The 27,413-nt window shown below is 44.2% G+C and overlaps 1 protein-coding gene across 2 annotated transcripts in view; it reads right to left on the bottom strand.

Annotated features, from left to right (window-relative positions):
• Positions 1-27,413, bottom strand: part of wls (Wnt ligand secretion mediator) — a 65,523-nt gene that overhangs the window by 5,937 nt on the left and 32,173 nt on the right. Inside the window, exons 6-12 of one of the 2 annotated variants that reach the window (XM_060906516.1) lie at positions 23,578-23,746; positions 21,614-21,711; positions 19,222-19,285; positions 16,866-17,009; positions 14,437-14,520; positions 14,166-14,319; positions 8,573-9,296 (exon numbers count right to left, since the gene is read on the bottom strand). In XM_060906516.1, coding sequence (XP_060762499.1) covers positions 9,220-9,296; positions 14,166-14,319; positions 14,437-14,520; positions 16,866-17,009; positions 19,222-19,285; positions 21,614-21,711; positions 23,578-23,746 — 790 coding nt within the window. In that variant the 3' untranslated portion in view covers positions 8,573-9,219. Of the gene's footprint in view, positions 1-8,572; positions 9,297-14,165; positions 14,320-14,436; positions 14,521-16,865; positions 17,010-19,221; positions 19,286-21,613; positions 21,712-23,577; positions 23,747-27,413 lie in introns of those variants that run through there. The other variant, XM_060906515.1, reaches the window with a different exon arrangement.

Raw genomic sequence — 27,413 nt, 5'->3', positions numbered from 1 at the left:
TATGTATGGCTGGGTTGCTCCAACGGAATTTCGTTGTTATTTATGACAATGACAATAAAAAAGTGATTGATTGATTTGTTCCATGATTTAGTGCGTGGAGACTCAGCTTGTTACAGCACTGCTGATTCTGCGAAATAAATTACAAGGGTTTAGAAAGTTAAAGGGGTGGCATGGTGGTGTAGTGGTTAGCGCTGTCGCCTCACAGCAAGAAGGTCCACGTTCGAGCCCCGTGGCCGGCGAGGGCCTTTTTGGGTGGAGTTTGCATGTTCTCCCCGTGAATGCGTGGGTCTCCTCCGGGTGCTCCGGTTTCCCCCCACAGTCCAAAGACATGTAGGTTAGGTTAACTGGTGACTCTAAATTGAGCGTAGGTGTGAATGTGAGTGTGAATGGTTGTCCGTGTTTATGTATCAGCCCTGTGATGACCTGGCGACTTGTTCAGGGTGTACCCCGCCTTTCGCCCGTAGTCAGCTGGGATAGGCTCCAACTTGCCTGCGACCCTGTAGAACAGGATAAAGCGGCTAGAGATAATGAGATAAGAAAGTTAAAGGGGAACTGAAGGCAAATTTTTTTAGCATCAAAATTCTATTCATCTCATCTCATCTCATCTTCTTCCGCTTATCCAGAGCTGGGTCACGGAGGCAGCAGTCTGAGCATGGAAGCCCAAACTTCCCTCTCCCCAGACACCTCGGCCAGCTCCTTGGGAAGAACACCGAGGCGTTCCCAGGCCAGCCAAGAGACATAGTCCCTCCAGCGTGTCCTGGGTCTTCCCCGGGGCCTCCTCCCGGGGGGACATGCCTGGAACACCTCCCCAGGGAGGCATCCAGGAGGCATCTGAAAGAGATGCCTGAGCCACCTCAGCTGATTACTCTCGATGTGGAGGAGCAGCAGGTCTACTCCAAGCTCCTCCCGAGTGATTGTGCTTCTCACCCTAAGGGAGCGCCCAGCCACCCTGCGAAGGAAACTCATTTCAGCCGCTTCTATTCTGTTCTCACTGAAGCAGTGACGTGGGTCCAACCTCCTGTGGGTTCACCACCCACAGAGGTAGTAGTAGGGGGCCGGTGCAGTGTGGATTGGGTGGCAGTCGAAGGCAGGGGCCTCGACAACCTCATCCCCGAACACAGCAGATAGCTGTTGGGACATGGAATGTCTATTCATCTCATTTTATTAAATATAGGAATGCATTTTTGACAGCTATTTTGTCACTGCTATAGCAAGTTATGGAGTGTTTGAAATATGCTATGTAATATATCAGTCCATATGTCAAAGCAATGGCTGTAAACAAGATTCGTTGAGACCTGTGCAAGACATCGTAGGATGGAAGTAAAACATACAGTGGAAATCAAAGTGACCAACATCTGCCAACGTTCCCTGTGTCCAAAATCGCTCACTCATTCACTACTCACTATAAGGAATTATTATATAAAAGGACTGTATAGTGAGCTCATTGGTAAAATGAAAAAACGCTTTCGGACACTAGTCCGTCGCACTGGTATTTACGTCATTACTGTCACACAATTAAAACGAGCCAGATCAGTCGGCTGGTGGGTTTCAAAATAATAAATACATGCATGTGTGTAGGAATGAGAGCGGGTGGGTGGAGCACAGAAGTACGGCAGGCCAGAACTGAGTTCCAAAAACACTTTTCTGCACTTTTCAGTGTCTAATTTTCACTCTCCCAGCCCCACACACACACACACACACACACACACACACACACACAAGTTGTCTGGTTGGGGAGAGTGCTACCTTCCTCTGCTCTCTCTCTCCCCTTTTATAGGGCATGGTCACTGGGGAAGACACACAAACACAGGTTAACTAACATCAGGTCTAGTGATTCTGCCACTTACCTTCCCTGACTCCGCCCTCTGTTCACAGACCGATGCTTGACCACCAGTCCCGTCGCGAGATCTCAGTCTTAAGGGGGGCTTATGAAATCCACCAGGGGGGCACCACTATTATTAGGTTATTTTTGAACACCGTTCGGGCAGCCCTAATCCCGCACAGTAATCATCACATTAAACATAACCAACAGCAAACATGACTGGACCAGCAACAGCCTGCAACATCAGTCCCCTCTCACACACACACACACACACACACACGCGCGTGCACGCACACAACAAGTACACATAACGGATTAGATCACAAGCAGCATCTCAAACTAAACAAAAAAAAAAAAACGCCACAGCAGGTGAATTTCAAAGCAACCAAGAGGGGTAGCTACCAATTGCCATTACACACACACACGCACGCACCAACAACAACAACTGAGTGTGCACATGACGTATTAGACAACAAGCAGCATCTCAAACTAAACAAAAAAACACCATGGCGGGTGCATTTCAAAGCAACCAACAGAGGGGTAGCTACCAATTGCCATTACACACACACACACACACACACACACACACACATGGGTCCATGGTCTTCTTTGCCAACGGCATCATGTGTTGGTTTATCCGAAGTTGCCGGTGTTGGGGTTTTGAACCAATTACGTATATCCATATTTAAGAAAGGGCGGAAGCTAGCTGCTGTCTGCTGGCATAAACTCGCGCTTCATTTTCCACCCAAAAATGTGGGTAACTGATTGTTGCTTGGCAACACTGACTGACGTAATTACGTAGCCAAACTTTCCAACAAACTTGCACGATTTTAATATGTTTAATGTCTTAGTGATTATGCAACATTGGAAGTTTTAACCCAAAGCGAGTACAATAAAATGAAATTAGGATTTTATTTATCTATTTATTTATTTGAGATCTGTGATTGTGATCTGGCTTGGGTGGGTGGGCCAGGCGGGCCCACGCATATTGGTGGGCGGGCACTGCCCCCAATGGCCCGCCCACAGCGACGGGTGTGTTGACCACGCCCCTGCTGCCACATACCCCCACCGCCCGATTCAGGCCAGGGAGTCGTCCGGCCTGCAGCCGACTCCCCCCCCCGACGGGAAAGGAAATCCGCCACGACCATTTGCGCCCCCGGCCTGTGGATCACCTTGAATTTAAATGGCTGGAATGCCAGATACCAACGGATGATCTGCGCATTGGCATCCTTCATGTGGTGGAGCCACTGGAGGGGCGCGTGGTCCGAACAGAGAGTGAAAGGGCGTCCCAGTAGGTAGTAGCGGAGGGTGAGGACCGCCCACTTGATCGCAAGGCACTTCTTCTCTATAGTGCTGTAGCGGCCCTCACGCACCGACAGCTTCCTGCTGATGTACAGCACTGGGCGATCCTCCCCCTCCACCTCCTGGGACAGAACAGCCCCCAGCCCCCTGTCCGACGCACCCGTCTGCAAAACAAAGGGGAGAGTGAAGTCAGGGGAGTGTAACAGTAGCCCCCCCACACAGTGCAGCCTTTACCTCAGAGAAAGCCCGCTGGCATTGCTCCATCCACTGGACCGGATCTGGTGCCCCCTTTTTAGTGAGATCAGTCAGCGGGCTGGTGACGTCCGAATAATTAGGTATAAACCTACGTTAGTAGCCAGCCAGCCCCAAGAACTGTCTCACCCCCTTTTTGGTCTTGGGCCTTGGGAAGGCCACAATCGCTGCCATCTTATTAATTTGGGGACCCACCTGCCAATTGCCCAAGTGGAAGCCCAGATACCGTACTTCCACCCACCCAATCGCACACTTCTTCGGGTGAGACCCGCTCGCCTCAGCAACCTAAGGACGGCCCTCAGGTGTTGTAGATGCCGTGGCCAGTCATTACTATAGATTATAACATCGTCCAAGTATGCGGCCGCATAGGTGGCGTGGGGGCAGAGGACCCTATCCATAAGCCGCTGGAACATAGTGGGCGCCCCAAACAGCCCAAAAGGAAGTGTGACAAACTGGTGTAAGCCAAACGGTGTGGAAAAGGCTGTTTTTTCTCAGGATAATGGAGTCAAGGGGATCTGCCAATATCCCTTTGTCAAATCCAGTGTCGAATAAAAACAAGCCATGCCTAGTCGATCAAGCAACTCGTCAATACGAGGCATTGGGTACGCATCGAATTTAGACACCGCGTTGACTTTTCTATAATCCACACAGAACCGGACCGACCCGTCGGCCTTGTGAACCAAGACCACCGGGCTGCTCCAGTTACTGTGGGACTCCTCAACGATGCCCATGTCGAGCATGGCCTCGAGTTCTTCCCGAACCACCTTTTTCTTGTGTTTGGGCAGCCTATAAGGGCGGCTGCGCACTACCACCCCCGGGGGCGTCTCAATGTGGTGTTCTATGAGGCGGGTGCAGCCGGGCAGGGGTGAGAAAACATCTGAAATTTCGGCTTGCAACTGGGCAACCTCCGTGAGTTGGCTCGAGGAGAGGTGATCTCCACAGGGGACCGGAGTGATAAGCAATGCCAATGTTCCCCTTTGAACCTCCGGCCCCAGCTCCGCCTTCTCTGGAACCAATGACACCAACGCCACGGGGACCTCCTTGTTCCAGAGTTTTAACAGATTGAGGTGGTAAATCTGTAACGCCCAGCCCCTGTCCGTTCACCTCACCTCACAGTCGACATCCCCGACTCACCGTGTGACCTCAAAGGGTCCTTGCCACTTGGCGATCAATTTGGAGCTCGACGTGGGCAACAGCACGAGCACTTTATCTCCTGGTGCGAACTCCCTAAGGTGCGTGCCCCTGTCGTACAGGCGGATTTGCCATTCTTGGGCCTGCCGCAAATTCTCCTGGGTTAGGTGTGTGTGGAGTTTGCATGCAGGTCGATAACGTATTGAATTACATTCTTGCTTGTTGAAGGTCCCTCCTCTCAATTTTCATGCAGCACATCTAGGATGCCACGCGGCTTACGCCCATATAATAATTCGAATGGGGAGAACCCCGTGGAGGCTTGTGGAACCTCTCGCACTGCGAAAAGCAGGGGCTCGAGCCATTTATCCCAGTTATGTGCGTCCTCGCTTAAAAATTGTTTAATTATGTTTTTGAGGGTGCGATTAAACCGTTCAACTAAGCCGTCCATTTGTGGGTGATAAACGCTGGTGTGGAACGGTTTAATTCCCAATAACCCATACAGTTCGCACAGTGTGCGTGACATAAACGTAATGTCTTGATCAGTCAGAATCTCTTTGGGGATTCCAACTCGGGAGATGACGTGGAAGAGTGCTTCCGCAATACTACATGCTGAGATATTGCGAAGCGGCACTGCTTCTAGGTGTCGCGTTGCATAGTCCACCAGAACTAAAATAAAGCGATACCCTCGTGTTGACCGATCTAATGGCCTGACAAGATCCATCCCAATTCTTTCAAATGGGATCTCGATTAATGGCAGAGGGCGCAAAGGCGCTTTTGGAATGGCCACTGGATTTACTAACTGGCATTCGCGGCACGCTGTACACCACCTACGGACATCACCGCGAATCCCTGGCCAATAGAACCGGGCCATTATTCAGGCTAGTGTTTTATCCTGCCCCAAGTGTCCAGCCATGGGATTAAAGTGAGCTGCCTGGAATATTAATTCCCAGCGGCTCTTTGGGATCAAAAGTTGTGTATTGGCTCCTTAGTCTGAGTGTCCTGCGTCACTCGGTATAATCTATCTTTCATAATGGAAAAGTAGGGGAAGGACAGGGTGGTGTTTGGCTGGAGCGTTTGACCATCGATTACTCTCACTTGGTCAAACGCATGCCGCAGAGTCTCATCTTGCAACTGCTCTAACAGGAAATCCGCGAGGGAATCCCCAAGAGAGGGAGGAGGAGCCTGCTGCTCCTCACTCTGATGCGGTGATGATGTAGACGGCTCTGTGACAGCTGCTCCCACCAATGCCACACCGGGACCTCCCCCTGCTGAACTATGGCAGGACCCACTCTTCACTAAATGAGTCATTAATTCCCGAAATCCCGGCCAATCAGTCCCCAAAATTATCGAGTGGGTAAGGCGAGGATTAACCGCCGCCCTTACACTAAATTTCTCCCCTCGAATTAAAATGTGGACCGACACTAAAGGGTAGTTGTGAACATCCCCGTGCACACACAACACCTTCACCAATTGTACTCTCCCCAATGCCTCGTCTTGCACCAGGCTTTGGTGGATTGAGGTCTGATTACAGCCAGAGTCCACCAAAGCCTGATACGTATCCCCTTGGATACTCACCGGTATGCGATACGCTCCAGCCCGATCGAGCGCGGTTCCTGGCGCGTCGGGGATCAGGACCACTGCGCCCACCTCCATTGCTGAGCACTGATGCTGGAGGTGCCCCGGCTCCCCGCAGCACCAGCAAAACGGCCCGGGCTCTCTCTCTGCACTGGCATTCTGGAGCTCACTCACCTGAGGGGGGGGAGAAACAAACATGGAAGTAGGAAACGGGAGGGCACCGCGGGTGCGGCGGGCTGGCTGGGGTGGAGCCGGCCCCCGCCTCCGCGGCGGGGGAACGGGGCGAGGGACAGAAGGGGAGGGGGAGAAAAAGAGAGAGAGGAGAGGGGAAAAGAGGAGACAGGCTGTCCTGCTGTGGGAACAGCCACCAAATGGTCCTCCACCAGCTCGATGGCCCGATCCAGCAACGCCGGGCGGTGGCACTGGACCCACTCCACGGTTCCTTCAGGGAGTCGGGTGATGAACTGCTCCAGTAACACCAGATCGACGAGTCCCTCGGCGTCGCGGTTGCCAGCCCTCAGCCACCACCAGCAGGCGTCCCAGAGTTGCTGGCCAAACGCGAACGACCAGCTGACCTCCTCTAGGCGCAGAGTGCAGAAGTGCTGTCTTTGTTGTTCGGGGGTGCGCCCCACATGCTGGAGGACGGCCCAGCACAGGTCTGTGTAGACCAGCCGGCTGTCAGCGGGGAGCTGTAGCGCGGCCAGCTGTGCCTCGCCCGTTAGCAGGGGAAGGAGGCGCGCTGCACGCTGTTCCACCGGCCACCCCCAGGCCTTTGCTGCCTGCTCAAAGAGCGCGAGGAAGGCCTCAGGGTCGTCGTGCGGGCCCATCTTCGTTAGGGTGAGGTGGGGAGGGCCCACGGTGGTGGAGGTGGTGGACCCCACCGACGCGAGGAGGTGCCGGAATGCCTGACGATCTTCCTGCTGCACCAACACCAGGGCCTCGAACCTTTGCTCCTGCTCCTTCAGGAGGGCGACCAGCGCCTGGTGCTGGCTCTGTTGAGCTGTGGCGAGGGCATGGATCAGGTCCCTGAAGGGGGAGGACTCCATGGGGCTGTTCTCCTCTGTGCTCCGGTCCCGGGTTTCAGCACCACTGTAGGAATGAGAGCGGGTGGGTGGAGCACAGAAGTACGGTAGGCCAGAACTGAGTTCCAAAAACTCTTCATTTCTGCACTTTTCAGTGTCTAATTTTCACTCTCCCAGCCACACATGCATACACACATACAAGTCATCTGGTTGGGGAGAGAGCTAACTTCCTCTGCTCTCTCTCTCTCCTTTTATAGGGCGTGGTCACTGGGGAAGACACACAAACACAGGTTAACTAACATCAGGTCTAGTGATTCTGCCACTTACCTTCCCTGACACAGCCCTCCATTCACAGACCAACGCTTGACCACACCCCCACTGCCACGTGTTTTTGTGATAAATCCATATTATACTGAGCGTATTTCCCACATTAATCAATACAAAGTACCTGCATCTTTCAGTTCTTTTAAATCAAGGCTGAATACTTCCTTCTTTGCCGCTGCCTTTTATTAAATCAAATTTGAGACTTTTAATTTGATTTCTTTCAGCGCGACTGCAAAAAAAAAAAAAAAAAAGACGAGCGTGCCCTCTTTCGAATGCTGATGTAATCAAGCCAGAAGTTTTATTTGTTTTGATAGCAATCAGGAAAGTTTTAAAAAAGTAGGCAGTAATCATCATTTAAACTCGCTTTTGTGCAGTATTTCGTTTGGAAAACAGTTTTCAAAATGGCGGCACTGACACCTGGCTGATGCTTCACGTTTTGAAGTCTCGCACAAGTCTCGTGAAGATCACGCGGATAAGCGACGCCCGCCGTGGACCAAACGAACTAAATTCAACACGGCTAAAAACCGAATAGGCCGATAAGTATAATATTTAATTGCAATTAGTTGCCAATACAAGTCACAATATAAGGTTACTAAAACCGCAATCATAATTGAATAATATGTTAATTAAGAAATAAAGCAAGTTTAAAAATGACTTCAGTTCCCCTTTAAGCTTGCCTTTGGCTCATGACTATTTCAGCATGCGGATCAATAAAGTACATCCACCCATCCATCCTCCCACCCACCCATCAAGGATAAAAGGTCAAATATGACTCCTGAAGCAGCATCAGTTCAGAACCAGAGTGAAGCCATGGCCTAAAGTTTAGAAAAGCAGCTTTGGGACCAAAAGGTCATAGGTTCGATTCCCTGCACCAGCAGGAATGGCTGAAGTGCCCTTGAGCAAGGCACCTAACCCCCAACTGCTCCCCAGGCTGCTCTGGGTGTGTTGTATGTCACTCTGGATGAGAGCACCTACTAAATGCCTGCAATGCAATAAAAACTATTCCTCTTCTCCAAGATTGTGCCTGCTGGCATCATAATCCATCAAGAGTTCTGATGGAGAAAATCGTCCCTTTCCTTTTCTCCAGAGACATTCCAGAAAATTCTACAGTAATGAGTTAAAGCATCAAACCAAACCAAATAGAGCTGGTCATGAAATTATGCAAGAGTTTTTAATAATAATAAAAAAGCACAAAAAACTGTACAAGACAAAGGAATGATCTACTGTTCCCATAATGCACTGTGAATGACATCAGTGAATCACTTTCCCTCCAATTTAAGGTAAGCCTGTTTCTACAAACATTTTCATCATGTATTTATTTGCCCCCACATTTATCAGACAACGCCAGACAACATCACATCCTTCCACATACATCATTCACATATTTCCATGGTTACAAAAATGTCTCCGATTAAATAATAATAATAATAATAAATTAAAATAAAACTTTTTGCACTGAAACTAAATCACGCTGCATCACAAACACTCTGAATGATATCACAGTGACTCGGTGGCTCTTTTTAGACAGTGAATTATTAATCATATTAATGGATCGTCTTGTCCAGGAAGGAGACACACAGTGTTGTTAGAGACCACGTTTACACAATGACTCAGCGGACCTTCATTCAATAAAGCTTTGATTCAGATCGTAAAAGAGACAGAAATCACACAGAGGGGGGGAAAGACAGGAGTGTAAATGTTAGAAAAGTTGGTTGGCTGCATTAGAGAGCCGAGTGCGGACTGAACTTGGGGGGGAAAGTTCGTCTGACGTCAGGAGATGGATGGCTCTCATTACGCCAGTCCTGGAAGGAAGCCTGCTCTCCGTTCCACCCACTCCAGCCAAGGAGGCCCCGTTTCCCCTGAGCTCTCTTTCTCACACACACACACACACACACACACACACACACACACTTTACGGACACTGAGATAAGCACATTAAAGTTAAGCTACAAAAAGTTGCATGAATACCCAATCCTTTCTTTTTATCTGATAAACATGTTTTACACACACACACACACACACACACACACCTTCACTGAGACTGACGGAAACAGAAAGAGGCCACGCCTCCTTCAGTGAGACTGACAGGAATAGAAAGAGAGGCCACACCTTCACTGAGACTGACGGGAATAGAGAGGCCACACCTCCTTCACTGAGACTGACAGGAATAGAAACAGAGGCCACGCCTCCTTCACTGAGACTGACAGGAACAGAGAGGCCACGCCTCCTTCATTGAGACTGACAGGAATAGAAACAGAGGCCACACCTCCTTCACTGACACTGACAGGAATAGAAACAGAGGCCAAGCCTCCTTCACTGAGTGACAGGAACAGAGAGGCCACGCCTCCTTCATTGAGACTGACAGGAATAGAGAGGCCACGCCTCCTTCACTGAGACTGACAGGAACAGAAAGAGGCCACGCCTCCTTCACTGAGACTGACAGGAATAGAGTGGCCACGCCTCCTTCACTGAGACTGACAGGAATAGAAACAGAGGCCACGCCTCCTTCGCTGAGACTGACGGGAACAGAAAGAGGCCACGCCTCCTTCACTGAGACTGACAGGAATAGAAACAGAGGCCACGCCTCCTTCGCTGAGACTGACGGGAACAGAAAGAGGCCACGCCTCCTTCACTGAGACTGACAGGAATAGAGAGGCCACGCCTCCTTCACAGACTGACAGAAATAGAAACAGAGGCCCACGCCTCCTTCGCTGAGACTGACAGGAACAGAAAGAGGCCACGCCTCCTTCACTGAGACTGACCGGAACAGAAAGAGGCCACGCCTCCTTCACTGAGACTGACAGGAACAGAAAGAGGCCACGCCTCCTTCACTGAGACTGACGGGAACAGAAAGAGGCCACGCCTCCTTCACTGAGACTGACGGGAACAGAAAGAGGCCATGCCTCCTTCACTGAGACTGACAGGAATAGAAACAGAGGCCACGCCTCCTTCACTGAGACTGACCGGAATAGAGAGGCCACGCCTCCTTCACTGAGACTGACCGGAATAGAGAGGCCACGCCTCCTTCACAGACTGACAGAAATAGAAACAGAGGCCCACGCCTCTTTTGCTGAGACTGACAGGAACAGAAAGAGGCCACGCCTCCTTCACTGAGACTGACCGGAACAGAAAGAGGCCATGCCTCCTTCAGTGAGACTGACAGGAATAGAAAGAGAGGCCACACCTTCACTGAGACTGACGGGAATAGAGAGGCCACACCTCCTTCACTGAGACTGACAGGAATAGAAACAGAGGCCACGCCTCCTTCACTGAGACTGACAGGAACAGAGAGGCCACGCCTCCTTCATTGAGACTGACAGGAATAGAAACAGAGGCCACACCTCCTTCACTGACACTGACAGGAATAGAAACAGAGGCCAAGCCTCCTTCACTGAGTGACAGGAACAGAGAGGCCACGCCTCCTTCATTGAGACTGACAGGAATAGAGAGGCCACGCCTCCTTCACTGAGACTGACAGGAACAGAAAGAGGCCACGCCTCCTTCACTGAGACTGACAGGAATAGAGTGGCCACGCCTCCTTCACTGAGACTGACAGGAATAGAAACAGAGGCCATGCCTCCTTCGCTGAGACTGACGGGAACAGAAAGAGGCCACGCCTCCTTCACTGAGACTGACAGGAATAGAAACAGAGGCCACGCCTCCTTCGCTGAGACTGACGGGAACAGAAAGAGGCCACGCCTCCTTCACTGAGACTGACAGGAATAGAGAGGCCACGCCTCCTTCACAGACTGACAGAAATAGAAACAGAGGCCCACGCCTCCTTCGCTGAGACTGACAGGAACAGAAAGAGGCCACGCCTCCTTCACTGAGACTGACCGGAACAGAAAGAGGCCACGCCTCCTTCACTGAGACTGACAGGAACAGAAAGAGGCCACGCCTCCTTCACTGAGACTGACGGGAACAGAAAGAGGCCACGCCTCCTTCACTGAGACTGACGGGAACAGAAAGAGGCCACGCCTCCTTCACTGAGACTGACAGGAATAGAAACAGAGGCCACGCCTCCTTCACTGAGACTGACCGGAATAGAGAGGCCACGCCTCCTTCACTGAGACTGACCGGAATAGAGAGGCCACGCCTCCTTCACAGACTGACAGAAATAGAAACAGAGGCCCACGCCTCTTTTGCTGAGACTGACAGGAACAGAAAGAGGCCACGCCTCCTTCACTGAGACTGACCGGAACAGAAAGAGGCCATGCCTCCTTCACTGAGACTGACAGGAACAGAAAGAGGCCACGCCTCCTTCACTGAGACTGACGGGAACAGAAAGAGGCCACGCCTCCTTCACTGAGACTGACGGGAACAGAAACAGAGGCCACGCCTCCTTCACTGAGACTGACAGGAACAGAAAGAGGCCACGCCTCCTTCACTGAGACTGACGGGAACAGAAAGAGGCCACGCCTCCTTCACTGAGACTGACGGGAACAGAAACAGAGGCCACGCCTCCTTCACTGAGACTGACAGGAACAGAGGCCATGCCTCCTTCACTGAGACTGACAGGAACAGAGGCCACGCCTCCTTCACTGAGACTGACCAGAATAGAGAGGCCACGCCTCCTTTGCTGAGACTGACGGGAATAGAAACAGAGGCCACGCCTCCTTCACTGAGACTGACAGGAACAGAAAGAGGCCACGCCTCCTTCAGTGAGACTGACAGGAAGAGAGAGGCCATGCCTCCTTAACTGAGAATGACGGGAATAGAAACAGAGGCCACACCTCCATCACAGAGACTGACGGGAACAGAAAGAGGCCACGCCTCCATCACAGACTGACGGGAACAGACACAGAGGACACGCCTCCTTCACTGAGACTGACCAGTTCTGCATACAGGTTCATAACTTCCTAAAGTTGTTCTACCTGGAACCCTCTCTGATCAGGAAACACACAGTTATAGAGTTCTAAACAGAACCTTTAGGGGGCAAAGCCAAAGAACGCTCCTAGGTTCTAGATCACAGTTTTTCTAAGGATTGTGGTTCTATTTGCTTTTACATACAGTTAGGTCCATAAATATTTGGAGAGAGACATTTTTCTAATTTTGGTTCTGTACATTACCACAATGAATTTTGAACAAAACAATTCAGATGCAGTTGAAGTTCAGACTTTCAGCTTTAATTCAGTGGGTTGAACAAAATGATTGCATAAAAATGTGAGGAACTAAAGCATTTTTTTAAAACACAATCCCTTCATTTCAGGGGCTCAAAAATAATTGGACAAATTAAATAATTGTAAATAAAATGTTCATTTCGAATACTTGGTTGAAAACCCTTTGTTGGCAATGACTGCCTGAAGTCTTATGGACATCACCAGACACTGTGTTTCCTCCTTTTTAATGCTCTGCCAGGCCTTTACTGCAGCGGTTTTCAGTTGCTGTTTGTTTGTGGGCCTTTCTGTCTGAAGTTTAGTCTTTAACAAGTGAAATGCATGCTCAACTGGGTTGAGATCAGGTGACTGACTTGGCCATTCAAGAATATTCCACTTCTTTACTTTAATAAACTCCTGGGTTGCTTTGGCTTTATGTTTTGGGTCATTGTCCATCTGTATTATGAAACGCCGACCAATCAGTTTGGCTGGATTTGAGCACACAGTATGTCTCTGAATACCTCAGAATTCATCCGGCTGCTTCTGTCCTGTGTCACATCATCAATAAACACTAGTGACCCAGTGCCACTGGCAGCCATGCATGCCCAAGCCATCACACTGCCTCCGCCATGTTTTACAGATGATGTGGTATGCTTTGGATCATGAGCTGTACCACGCCTTCGCCATACTTTTTTCTTTCCATCATTCTGGTAGAGGTTGATCTTGGTTTCATCTGTCCAAAGAATGTTCTTCCAGAACTGTGCTGGCTTTTTTAGATGTTTTTTTAGCAAAGTCCAATCTAGCCTTTTTATTCTTGAGGCTTATGAGTGGCTCGCACCGTGCAGTGAACCCTCTGTATTTACTTTCATGCAGTCTTCTCTTTATGGTAGATTTGGATATTGATACGCCTATGTCCTGGAGAGTGTTGTTCACTTGGTTGGCTGTTGTGAAGGGGTTTCTCTTCACCATGGAAATTATTCTGCGATCATCCACCACTGTTGTCTTCTGTGGGCGTCCAGGTCTTTTTGCATTGATGAGTTCACCAGTGCTTTCTTTCTTTCTCAGGATGTACCAAACTGTAGATTTTGCCACTCCTAATATTGTAGCAATTTCTCGGATGGGTTTTTTCTGTTTTCGCAGCTTAAGGATGGCTTGTTTCACCTGCATGGAGAGCTCCTTTGACCGCATGTTTTCTTCACAGCAAAATCTTCCAAATGCAAGCACCACACCTCAAATCAACTCCAGGCCTTTTATCTGCTTAATTGAGACTGACATAATGAAGGAATTGCCCACACCTGCCCATGAAATAGCCTTTGAGTCAATTGTCCAATTACTTTTGGTCCCTTTAAAAACAGGGTGGCACATGTTAAGGAGCTGAAACTCCTAAACCCTTCATCCAATTTTAATGTGGATACCATCAAATGAAAGCTGAAAGTCTGGACTTTATGTCCATGTCCATTATATAACTATAACTTGAATATGTTTCAGTAAACAGGTAAAAAAAAACTAAATTTGTGTCAGTGTCCAAATATATATGGACCTAACTGTATAATATTTGGAATAAATGTTAGATAAAGTGAGCAAACAGGCAGTGATGATTAGTGTGTGTGTGCGTACATGTGTGTTTTTTTAGGTTCTTACCGCTGGACTGCTCGTCTCCATAGCGTTTGTGTGACGGTGCATACAGGAACATGAGGGCGAACACGTACAGGTTCCACATGCCGTAAATCCCGGTGAAGAACGCACTGTTCACCTGAACGGTATAATCTCCCCAGTGCCAGTGTCCCTCACTCACCTACACACACACACACCACACACACAGTCGTGATTAGTTTAGATTCTCTTGTCCCTGAATCTGCATCAGTGTAAGAGGAGGACATCGGGGACCTTTATTCCGACCCTCTCTGCACACCTGACTGAAGATGAAGAAGATGACCGTCATGGCAGCACACGTTAGCGTGACCAGCATCAGGAACTTGAAGCGGAAGATGAGACCCTGAGTGGAGCAGAACAGAAACTCAGATCAGATAAATAAAAACAATTTATAAAACTGTTTCACTAAACTCAGGAAATTTCATAGAATTATACAAATTCAAACATGAGCAATTATTCTATCCACATCCACTGGATATGAGCAATCGTGCACTCTGATTGGTGACTATTACTAGGATATCAGCTCATATACCATGAGTAGAGAAAAACTAAATGGCGGAGTGCATCAAGTCAGATACATCACATTATCAAGTATTTAAAAGGAACAGAAATAGCCAAATAAAAGAATATAGTTTCCCCCCCCCCCCCCCCAAACATCGCCTGTTCCACACTCCAGCCCAGTCGGTGGCAGTAATGCACCTTTAAGTTGGTTTGCCAACCGCCAAAAAAACCCTGAAGAAGAAGAAAGACAAACTGGCGGAGCGTGTTGCTGAACCAATCGAGGACGAAATAAAAACTTGACTTGAAAACAAACCCCGAAAATTACAAAAAAAAAAAAGCAATAAAAGTATTTGATGGTAAGAACATATTTTTTATTTTTCAAGAATTATTATTATCGCATTTTTCACAAATTGCTCCTGTCATTTCACCAGTTTGTTTACATTCCCAGCGGACATGATTTTGTCGGACGTTTTGTGTCAAGTTTTTATTTATCGAATTTGCTAAAAATGCTCTATTTCTCAAAATCCAGTGAATGTGGATAGAATAAAAACAGTTATTCCACTCAATCTCGTCATACATAGATTATAGACAACTCGGTGCTACGCGCCTCATCAGCTATCAGCTCATGCACGACTTGATTGTGTGGAATAACTTAGTTGTCTGTGGTTGGTAGAAGAGAGCAACTGGACTTGCTTGAAAAGTCTTGAAGACGTTTCGCCTCTCGTCCGAAAGGCATCATCAGTTCTGTCTGTCTAATAGGGAGTATCAAGTATTTATCCTCTCATGGATCATAATAGAATCCAAATCAGAATGCTGATGGCTGCATTGAAGGTGGCTGATAGATGTCATAGACACCCACCTCTGTTCAGTGATGGTCGTTCCAGGCTGACAAAATTGAACGATCCTCTCTGGCTAAGATGTCTGCCAGTTTTCTGGAAGTCCTCTCATACTCCCGCACTAGTCGAAGGGAACTCATCCCAAAGTGTGTAGAAACACATCTGTGAAGATACTCAGTCGTCCAGTATGGGAGTATGAGAGGACTTCCAGAAAACTGGCAGACATCTTAGCCAGAGAGGATCGTTCAATTTTGTCAGCCTGGAACGACCATCACTGAACAGAGGTGGGTGTCTATGACATCTATCAGCCACCTTCAATGCAGCCATCAGCATTCTGATTTGGATTCTATTATGATCCATGAGAGGATAAATACTTGATACTCCCTATTAGACAGACAGAACTGATGATGCCTTTCGGACGAGAGGCGAAACGTCTTCAAGACTTTTCAAGCAAGTCCAGTTGCTCTCTTCTACCAACCACAGATTACTATGTACCTGGACGACTGAGTATCTTCACAGATAAAATAACTTAGTTGATATATACTTTATTTTTTAATGCATATTTATTATTTGTATTCATTATTATAGTTTTGTTTGCTTTTTTAAAATTGAGATTTATTTTTATTGAGGTTTAAAAAAAAAGCCCACAAATGACAACATTGGAAGCCAAAATATCTTTATATGAAATGTATAATTTTTTTAAGCTTTGTTTTTATGTCGGTTTCTATGGTAACGGCATTCACAGCTCGCCAGAACAAATGTCAGAGCGAATCTCAAATTTGTTTTTCCTGTTAGGTCTCAGTGATTTGATGAAACATCATACAATAATACTTGAAGACATTTCTACAGTATATGATGAGTATCATTTCTAACAATTCCATTAAAAGGTAATGAAAGATTTTTTTTAAAAATACAATTTTAAAAAATTCTATGAAAAATGCCAACATTAAATCAGCAGGTTTCAATCAAAGTTTGCACTTTTTTAAGTTAGAAAAACATCATGATACTGGTCATATCACAGAAAAGTGTATTGTGAGAATTTATCACAATGTCAGTATTATATGGTCATATCTCCCGCTCTTACTCGTTATATCCTGTAAGTATGTGCACTTCTACACAACATGAGCAATAGGAAGCCATTTTGGATTCGTCCTGTGCTTTAGCTACACTGAAGTTTTGCCAATTAGATTTTTTTGCGGATTATTTCACAAATGTTTGAAACTGTGAATGCTGCTAGACTCCTGTTTCATCATGTTTTGCTCCAGCTGTTTATTTTAGCAGGTGTTCCTGAATGACGGAGCACCGCGCTGATCTGAAGAGAAGGTCTCAGCATGTAAAGTGAATGACGCACCTCGTAATGCAGACGGCGAGCTTTGGTCATCGCAGGCAGGGACGATCTTTTCCCGCTGATGTTTCTGAACACCTGGAACACCATGAAGCACAGGAAAAGGAAGTAAAGGCAGGCGCATATACCAGCCACGATGATGAACGCCATCTGGAATGAGCTTCATCAAGGAAAACTTTTTTTTTTTGCTAAAATCATAAAATGTGAACAAACAAAACTGATAAATTCATCAATGAGCCTGTGGGTGCAATCAGTTAATTATTGAAATTAAGTGATCAATCTCATTAAATCAGTCTCATTAAATTTGAAGGTTAATAATTAAAATGAATCAATCCCATTGAATCGTTTTACTTTGACTCATTTGAATGGAATCATACCAGAGAATCACTCATTTGAAGTGAATCATTTAGTGAATCATTCAATGAATCATTTAGTGAATCATACCAATTAATCATTTAGTGAATCGTTCAATGAATCATTTAGTGAATCATACCATTAATCCTGGATAAATTACCAAACAGCTAGATTATGGTATATTTCCAAATTATTACGATCACTTACCATATTACATAACTTATATGCACCTTTTTGAATTCTTTGAGAAGATTGGGGACTTCAGATATTGTTCACCAACAAGATGAATACACACAGCTTTGATAATAAATGGATTTATTATAACAAAGACAAAAATGGATAATCAATATATACAAATATGAGGTGTGTATACATGTGTGTGTTTATGTGTGGTGTGTATGGCCTAGCTTGTTGCTAGCTAAAACAAAGGAATGTTATCTAAATAGAACAAAGGATTAGCTCTGTGGCTAATGTGTGCTTGTGTGTGTGTGGGAGGGGGAGGACTTGACCATGTGTTTAGCCTCGCGTAGCTAACTACACGTGGTGGAGGCCTAGATTAGCCTTGTGTTGCTAGTGTGTGTTTGTGAAAGGCCCTATGGCCTAGCTAAAGTGTGTTTGTTAGGCCTGGTGAGGCCTACTGAGCAAGTGTTGCTAAAGACAAAGGGAAGCTGTCTAAAGTGTATCAGGCTTGGTCAGGCCTGTTGAGCACGTGTTTTCTCAGTAACAAAAAGATTCCACACTCATAACATTACCAAACTCACTGAAACCTTGATAAGGTCAAAATGTATGATAAGGAAATTAAAGTGTTAGTCAGAGAGAAAAGCATGCACAACCTATTAAAACAATTGAGAGAACATAGAACAGAACAATTCAACACGCTGCGTGTCTAACAGTGTAATGAATAAACCTGGGTTTAAATTCACACTTTCAAATAAAAGCAAATTCCTAAGACTATCTTAATTATGCCCAAATGCCAAAATCTTACTTAATCCTGCCTTTAGCAAGATATGAAGAACTATTCGCCGGTGTAGTTTCGGGCCTCGCCGTGGGAGCACGTGAGCCGCTCGTGATGGAGGCGTAGAAAACTTTCGGGTCCAGCGGAGCACTTGGGTGGGTCCCGTGGAAAGCAGAGGATTCTTGGTCCGAACCTCAGCGTTCGTGAGGAAAAGTCTCTGATCAGAATAAGATGCACAGCGCTTTTGAGTTAAAAAGGATTCAATCGCTTCTTAACTTTTAACTGCCTGGGCTGCAGTCGTGACGTCACTTCTAATACAAGTAAACCGGTTGTAACTCAGGTCGAGTTTAAAGATCGCGCGACTCTGGAGTTTACCTTGGCCAGTGGTTAAGCACAGAACGCGCTGGATGGTGAATCTCGCAAGAAAGAAGTGTCTTCGGGTTGGAGAGCATCTCTTTTGTGCGTCTAGACTCGTTGAAATCCGGACGCGAGAGACAAAATGGCGGAGCTTCCGCCTGGATTTATGCGTGCATGGCGGACTGACGTAGGTCACGCGGAAGTTGCCTGGGAATTGTAGTTCTGACAAGATGGCGGCATGATACCTACAAGCCTAAAAATGGTTTTATTTTTCATGGAAATGCACCAAAACCAATTTGTCGAACTAAAATGTACCCCCGCTTTCACAGTAACGTCCTCAATAACCACATAAATTCCTTTTGTACAGTCAGCTCCAAAATTATTGGCACCTTTGGCAAAGATGGGTTTCAAAAAAATTTAAAATGTCTGTGGTTAATCAATCAGAGAAATCTAAATAAATATATTCTAATCATTTTCTTTTATAATACTTATCATGCCACAACTATTGGCACCTTCACATTTAATACTTTGTGCAAGCCAACAGGACTGATCCAGAACCACTCCAGGTCTTCCAGGGTGCCAATAAATCTGGAGCTGAGTGTAGATAATTTAAAAAAATAATTAATATGATAGCTTATTCATGGTGATGGAAAACATGATGCAAACGCATCATAGACGCGTATAATGAAAGGATACGGCTAGTTCGGTGCCAACATCCGAAGCCCAGATGCTGTAGAAGGGGTTGGTCAGTTGCACTCCTCTGGAAAACAAGAAATTATCATCTCTCATCATATTATTATACACCGTCCATGCTGAGTAATGTTCACGCTGTATTGTGCTGCTACAGGAAAATAATCAGGAACAGTACTGAGTGATAAAGCAGAGTTAATGTTACAACCCTGAAGTTGAATATTTCCCAATAACATCATCACATCCTGAAGCGTTTTATTCCTCTAATACCACAGCAATTCGCCCACGATTACAATTCTTAGGTTAAAGAACAATATATACTTTTTATCCATCTATAGTTACACTTCATGTTGTGGAACATCTTCAAAACAAACTACTTCCTGTTCTCAGTTACATTAGAGCAGCTATAAGTAGTCATTCCCTCACCAGCCTCTCTTTTCTTTCTTTAAGTTAATGAAACACAAAAATGCAGCTTGTTATGTTACTGAGAAAACAAACGTAAACTAGTCTGTCGTGAAGTTATCATAAACCTTAAAGCTAGGCGGCCTTTCGATTTCATAAAATCGGTGAAATTTAGTTGCGTCTGAAATGTGGTGATTGTGATATCTGTTTATTTCTGTAATATCTCACAAAATATCAGGCCATTCTGTGGCTGGGAAGTTATTTAATTTGAGGGGATTAAAGCAAATAATGTGCATGAAATCGCTCGCTTGGCGCAGTCAAGCAGACAGAGGAAGTCCGTGTGCGCATGCGCAGGTTTACCTTCTTCTTCTTTTGGGTTTTACGGCAGCTGGCATCCACAGTGTTGCATTACTGCCATCTACAGGTTTCCCTTTGAGCATGCACTGACAGTTCCATCATTCTGTCGCTAAACGAACAGCTGATCACACCGAGGTGCTCGCTGAGCGCCCATATTTATTAGTTTGGTCCTGCGTTTCCTTTCCTTCGTATATAACATAACGTCTTTTCTTCTCACTTTCTTTCCGTTACTGTAGTCACTCTTTCACGTTTCATTCACACACTCACGTCCTCCATTTTTCTCTCCTGTTTCAAATTTGTATCCCACAATGCCTTGCGTGAACGGGGAAAGCCCACCACGTGATGCATGATGTAGTATCTTGAATTGGGTCATGGTGAAGCAGGAAAAAATAGCGGAGAATTTAGGGACACGTGGATCTAAAGTCATTAATTGTTCTGTTTAAAGAAACTAATAAAATTGGAAGTCTGTGATTCGAATTCAGTAGCTTTCAGTCACTAAACAAAAATAATTGGGTGTCAGGAAAATTCTTTTTATGACCTACACTTGAAAAATCTGAAAGGCACTCTAGCTTTAAAGTTCCAGCTTTACCTCTAACTAGGCATGTAAAGATTCATCCAATTCACAATGCTGGGTTCATGATTCGATTTTTCCACAGTTTTTTTTGTGAAAAAAAATTAATGAAGAAAATGTTATTACCAAATAAAATGCAACATTTATTTTCCCAATATAGCAACTTCAATATTTCTTTTGTTACATTTAAAAAAAAAAAAACACACATCTCATTTTGTTAATAACCAACAAGAATTATTTACCCATAACTGTCGAGTTTGGAGTAAAATATAAATTACCTATTAACTAAAACATTTATTTTATTAAAAATGAAAACGTTAATAACAAATATTCCTTTTCTTATTAAACTAATGAACATTTGTTCTGCCTCTATTTGCTTCTTTTCTTTATCTTTCAGCAGCCTGTAAAAAGAGAGCTCTGATTTCTTGTTAAATCTATTTGTACACATTCACACAGCAGCTCCTTTCACATTTTTTGTTTTCATGACAGAGCTGCGTTCCTTCCACCTACAGTGAAGTCATGTGTATTCCTGCTATTGCACATTATTAGACACCCTCTGCTGGCTAAACAATGCAATTACACCTTGGGGGAAGGGAAAGAAAGAAAAAACCCTAAGATTACGCAGCCTGATAATAATCACGATTCATCTTTCATTTCATCAATTCAAACTGTCATAAATTTGTATTGCGATTTATCGTTGCATGATGCATCATTACATGCCTACCTCTGTTACAAAGCGCAGGCACTGGAGACTCCCACCAAATTTAATAAACTTCTCCTCAACATAATCAATGATTACACACATTCTTAAATCAGTTTATGTGGACCGTCCGGCGTACAAGTCCCTGTGAATGAGCTGTTACTATAGAAATGCATTAAGAGAAACCTGTAATGTGTAGCTACACTACTGTCATAGAAAATTAATCAACACCTTCTGACCAATCACAATCCAGAACTCAACAGTGCTGTGCTATAAGAGGAATTGTTTTAGCAAACATACATCAACAATCTCCAGAAGGATAATTTCTGAGTATGGAGTGTGGATTTTATGCAGCATATATTTTTTACCTCTCACACATATCGAAGATGAAGAGACAGAAGGAGCCGAAGACAATGGGCCCCACCTGTTTCCAGTACATGGAGAAGCGATTCCTCTCCGTCTGGTCCTGCAGCACAAATCACAAAAACATGGACCTGAGTACAAATCGTAATGTAGAGTGTGTAGATAGTCTCCTTTTCATAAAGTGCTGATGACACGTTTTTGACATCTTTGGCGATGTTTTATAACATAAAAAGTAATTCCCGATGATCCATATATTAATTCACGAAGGCGGCTATTTTACAAGTTATGATAAACGCGGCTATTTGGGCAAATTTGACGGGGCTGCAGCACCCAGGAGACGAAAGAGGAGGAGGAGCTATATGATGTCAGCGAAAGAACCTTCCTCCTCACTTACCAGTTTGTTGTTGATGCGACAGGTGTTCAGTTTATCATTATTAGTATTATTATTATACATTATATTATGCCTTCGCGTTGTGTTGCCGGCTTTTGCTCCAAAACCCACAAGGATGGGGTAAGTTTATTCAAGTTTCCCAGAGATCCCGAGCTGCATGCGAAGTGGGTGAAGCAAGTCAGACGCACTCGTGACAAGTGGGAGCCGTCACCAACATCCGTCCTGTGCTCTGAACACTTCGATTTGGATTGTTTTGACACCCTTCCCAGCTTAAAAGAATCTCTTGGGTGTTCAGTTCAGCACAAACGTGTGTTACTACCATCAGCAGTGCCTACAGTATTCCGGAGGGGGTCTACTAGTAGTTATGCCGGATCCAGCAGTCGCCTGGGACAAGGCGACTCCTCCAAAGACAGTCCTCCTGTCAGAACATGTGTTGAGAAACGACATAAGATAAAGGTACGTAGAGCTATAGAGTGCTCCGACATGATGCTAAAAATAGTAACCATGCGGTCTGCGTGGCCATCTTGGAAGTCACTCGCTCCAGAGCGCTCATAGAGTACACATTCATGATAATCATAAATGTAATCATAAAGTCGGCGTGATATCAGTCATGTATTTGCTTGTGAAAGCTTGCGGCTTTCATGTAACTGCCGCCTAGCAACGAGAGGCAAAGGGTAAAGAGGGTAGGCTATCATAGATTCTATTCGGAAGAGATCAACACATGATTGCTTAAAAATTAGGTATTTTAACAATTTGCATCTGTTTTGTGATTATCGTGACACTTGTGTGTTCTATAGAACTGTATGTCTTATCAGCACATCAAGGATCTTCCACCGGAGGCTTTAGCAAGTACTCGTAGCAACACTACACTTTACCCTTTGCCATGCGTTGTTAGGGAACGGTAGCAAGTACCCCGATGACCGACTTCAAGAATATGTAGAAAAAAATTTAGAAATTATACTTTCCAAAAGTCATTCGAGCTTAGTGTATTGCACTTCCATTTATATTGTAGGTTCTTGCTGATGTTTTTGCGGAGTATGACGCAGCTGCTGAATCAGAAGCTGCAGAGTTTGTATGTACTAGTTGTGAACATTCACATTATTATCAATCTAATTTATTTAAAATCAGATAAAATCATGCCATCATGATCACTGCTTAAAGTACCAGTATTTGGTTGTTCTTTTCTTCAGAACTGTGATGCCAGTTGCCAAGTAGACCGGCGTTTTCATGCGCCATTTCCATTGAGTAGAACAGCCAGTGAACCGCAGCGTGTTCTTCCGCTGACATCACAACATGGCCGCGAGCCACAGACCCAGTTTTCTTGCGCTGTGCAATTAAAAGTTGGATATTCGCGTAACAAGAGCTTCTTTTCATGTAATTATAACAGAAATCTAACATGTTTGCCATGTTGTATAGTTTATTTAAGAAATTGCATAGAGTCATGTTCGTGTCATCAGCCCTTTAAAGGTCAGTAACAGTTCACCAGAGCTGGCCATCCAGTATCTACACACACACAAACACACACACAAAAAAAAAAAAAAAAAAGACACCAGTAACATTCACGTAGCTCTCCCTCACCATGAGATGTTCTCCACAGAAAATGATCCAGAAGGAGAGCAGCATGGCGTAGAAGATTCCCTGACGGATGTCTCCAAAGAGCAGCATCCATGTCCAGTCGAATCCGATGGAGAACCACTCGACTGGGATGTTGATGAAGGTCATGGAGATGCCCAGAGCGAAGATCACCCTTTACACAGATGAACATCAGCTCAGGGTTCCAATACATCATCATCAACAAAACTATCATCTCATCTCATTATCTCTAGCCGCTTTATCCTGTTCTACAGGGTCGCAGGCAAGCTGGAGCCTATCCCAGCTGACTACAGGTGAAAGGCGGGGTTCACCCTGGACAAGTCGCCAGGTCATCACAGGGCTGACACATAGACACAGACAACCATTCACACTCACATTCACACCTATGCTCAATTTAGAGTCACCAGTTAACCTAACTTGCATGTCTTTGGACTGTGGGGGAAACCGGAGCACCCGGAGGAAACCCACGCGGACACGGGGAGAACATGCAAACTCCACACAGAAAGGCCCTCGCCGGCCACGGGGTTCGAACCCGGACCTTCTTGCTGTGAGGCGACAGCGCTAACCATTACACCACCATGCCGCCCCAAAACTATCATGTTATTTCTTTATTTTAATGATCATTAAATGAAATAATTAATATATAATAATGAAATTTTAAAAATGTCATTTTATATTTATTTATTTGTTTACATATTTGGATTTCTTTTTTATTTTAATTAAAAGTTTGTGTTTTGGTTTCTATAATTTCCTTATGTCTTTTATATGGTTCTATTATTATTTCTTAATCATTTGATTTATGAATACATTAATTAAGCAATCGATTAATTAACCAAACTACTGAACTGATTATTATTACAACCAACAACAAAATATCTTCAATAAAATCATTATTATTACTGAAAAGTTGTTGCAATATATTAATTTTAATTACTATTAAATCAATCATTTGATATAAAAGAATTAAAGAATAAACTATGCAAGAAGTTATATCAATTAAATTATATTCTTTTAACTTCACTTTGTTAATAACAAAGGGGTTTTTTTTGGGGGGGGGGTTGTTTTTTAAATGGTTCTGTTGATACTGTACTGTTTTCCTCTCTGAGGTTATAATCACAGGTAAACTACAGCTAGTGAAGCACAGGCCTGAAAACTAACAAACACACACACAAACACACACACGCGTGAAGGACGAGGGAAGGGAGACAACATTGACTCTAAAAGCATAAAGCACATTCCAGCAGCTCTGTGGCCTGAACAATCCCAGCATGCTCTGCTACGGCAACACAGAGGGACCAGACAGAATCGGCATGCTGAGAATGTTCTAACCTCGTAAATACACATGGGTGAGCATCAAAGTAAGAGAGAGAGAGAGAGAGAGAGAGAGAGAGAGAGAGAGAGTGTGTGTGTGTGTGTGTGTGTGTGTGTGTGTGTGTGAGAGAATGCACACGTACATACACATGGCTTTTCACAATCCTGCAAGTAAGAAGAACAGAAAAAGCTCTAAACTCGCTAAAAATTCCAAAGTAGTTTAAAAAATATATTTAATAAATAAATAAATAAATAAATAAATAATAGGGCGGCACGGTGGTGTAGTGGTTAGCGCTGTCGCCTCACAGCAAGAAGGTCCTGGGTTCGAGCCCCGTGGCCGGCGAGGGCCTTTCTGTGTGGAGTTTGCATGTTCTCCCCGTGTCCGCGTGGGTTTCCTCCGGGTGCTCCGGTTTCCCCCACAGTCCAAAGACATGCAGGTTAGGTTAACTGGTGACTCTAAATTGAGCGTAGGTGTGAATGTGAGTGTGAATGGTTGTCTGTGTCTATGTGTCAGCCCTGTGATGACCTGGCGACTTGTCCAGGGTGTACCCCGCCTTTCGCCCGTAGTCAGCTGGGATAGGCTCCAGCTTGCCTGCGACCCTGTAGAAGGATAAAGCGGCTAGAGATAATGAGATGAGATGAGATAATAATAATAATAATAGTATATAAACTTAAATGATTTCCATTAAAAAAAAAATCATTTTTGTATTTATGAAACATCAAAATGTTCAAAAGAAACCCCCCCCCCCACACACACACACACACGAGAGGTTTGGTTTCTAAAAATGAGTAAAATCAGCCCACAATTTAGTCTGTAAATGTGTTTGTTTTAATGTAATACCGTAATTTCAGGATTTTCAGGTACGTATGCATATTAAAATTATTTATATTATATAATTCTACACTTATTTTAGAATCTTATCGGCATCTGAAATCTCCTCAGTCTGGAATCTGCACAAAAATAGTGAAAATTATTTATTTAAAAAATATAATATTTAAAAAAAAACGTTAAAATCACAAGTGTTAAAAGGATTTAAATTTATAGTTTAAACAATCAATATTAACTTAATTATGAAAAATAATGTTTAAAAATAGTACAGGTTTAAAAATGTAATAAAACTGAATCAGTTTACAATATTATAAATATTATAAAAATAATATTAAAATAAAGCAGATGTATGCTATATTTGCTTTAAAAAATTCTGATACTTTAATATTTAATACTTTTTGTATCATATATGCAATTTGATTACTTAGATCTGAATTCGTTTATAATATTGTACTAAAAATGAACTAAAAGTTAAAAAAAACATGAAGCATCGACTTTAAAACAGTGACTTTAAAATTGACCTTTTATTCAAGCAGCTCTTCCTATTTTGCATAGGTTTTATTTTAACTACACTTTATTTGCACTGAATTAGGAATAAAAATGCATCTGTATTTTTAGTGTGTTAAATATTAACATAAATATTAGAATACAATTCACAGTTTTCAAACCTTTTCATTTTTAATCCGTGAGAAAGTTTACTGACATGAGCAATCACGCGCTCTGATTGGCTACTCTACTACTAGGATATCAGCTCAAATACCGTGAGTAGAGAAAGACAAAATGGCGGTGCGTGTTGCTGAACCAACCGAGGATGAAATAACAACTCTACTCAAAAACAAAACCACAAAAAATACAAAAGAAAAGCAACAAAATATGGAATAAAAGTATTTGATGGTAAGAACACATCTTTTTAAAAATTTTTCAAGAATTATTATTATTATTATTATTATTATTATTATCATCTCATTTTTCACAAATTGCTCCTGTCATTTTGCCGATTTGTTTACATTCTAAGCAGAAATTTTTTTTGGACGTTTTGTGTAAAGTTTTTATTTATCAAATTTGCAATAAATAAAAATAAAAATGCTCTGTTTCTCAAAATCCAGTGAATGTGGATAGAATAAAACAGTTATTCCACTCAATCTCGTCGTACATAGATTATAGACAACTCGGTGCTACGCGCCTCGTCAGCTATCAGCTCATGTACGACTCGATTTCAGGGAATAACTTAAATATTTCATATCTGATTATCAGCGCATGGCTCGTTCATACAAAGAAGAGTCTAGTTAAATAATAAATGCGTAAAAGATGAGGACAGATTAAAGGTTGCTTTTAAGGTCAACGTTTTGGAGAGTATTTCTTTTTAAACATTTCTTAATTGAGAATATAATCTTAATATGAATAAATTAGCTTCAGTGCAAAGAGGAAAAATTGTGAAAAATGTGCTGATGGATGGATATTTAATTTAACACTGACCAAACTCACTCCACTGGACAGAAGGAAGTGAACATTAACGTCTCTGAATAATCCAGAAAAGACTTTATTTATTAAAATTGTCAATAGATCCTTTAAGTCTACGTCCCGTTTTGAAGATTTGAGGTTACACAGAGTCTCACTTCTCTCCAGTCAACATCGCCCTCGTGTTTCTGCACTTCCTCATTCCAGAGGTTCATAAATCAAT

The sequence above is a fragment of the Neoarius graeffei genome, chromosome 23 (genome assembly GCF_027579695.1).
Source record: "Neoarius graeffei isolate fNeoGra1 chromosome 23, fNeoGra1.pri, whole genome shotgun sequence".
NCBI lineage: Eukaryota > Metazoa > Chordata > Actinopteri > Siluriformes > Ariidae > Neoarius > Neoarius graeffei.
This window is presented reverse-complemented; position numbering and strand designations above follow the sequence as displayed.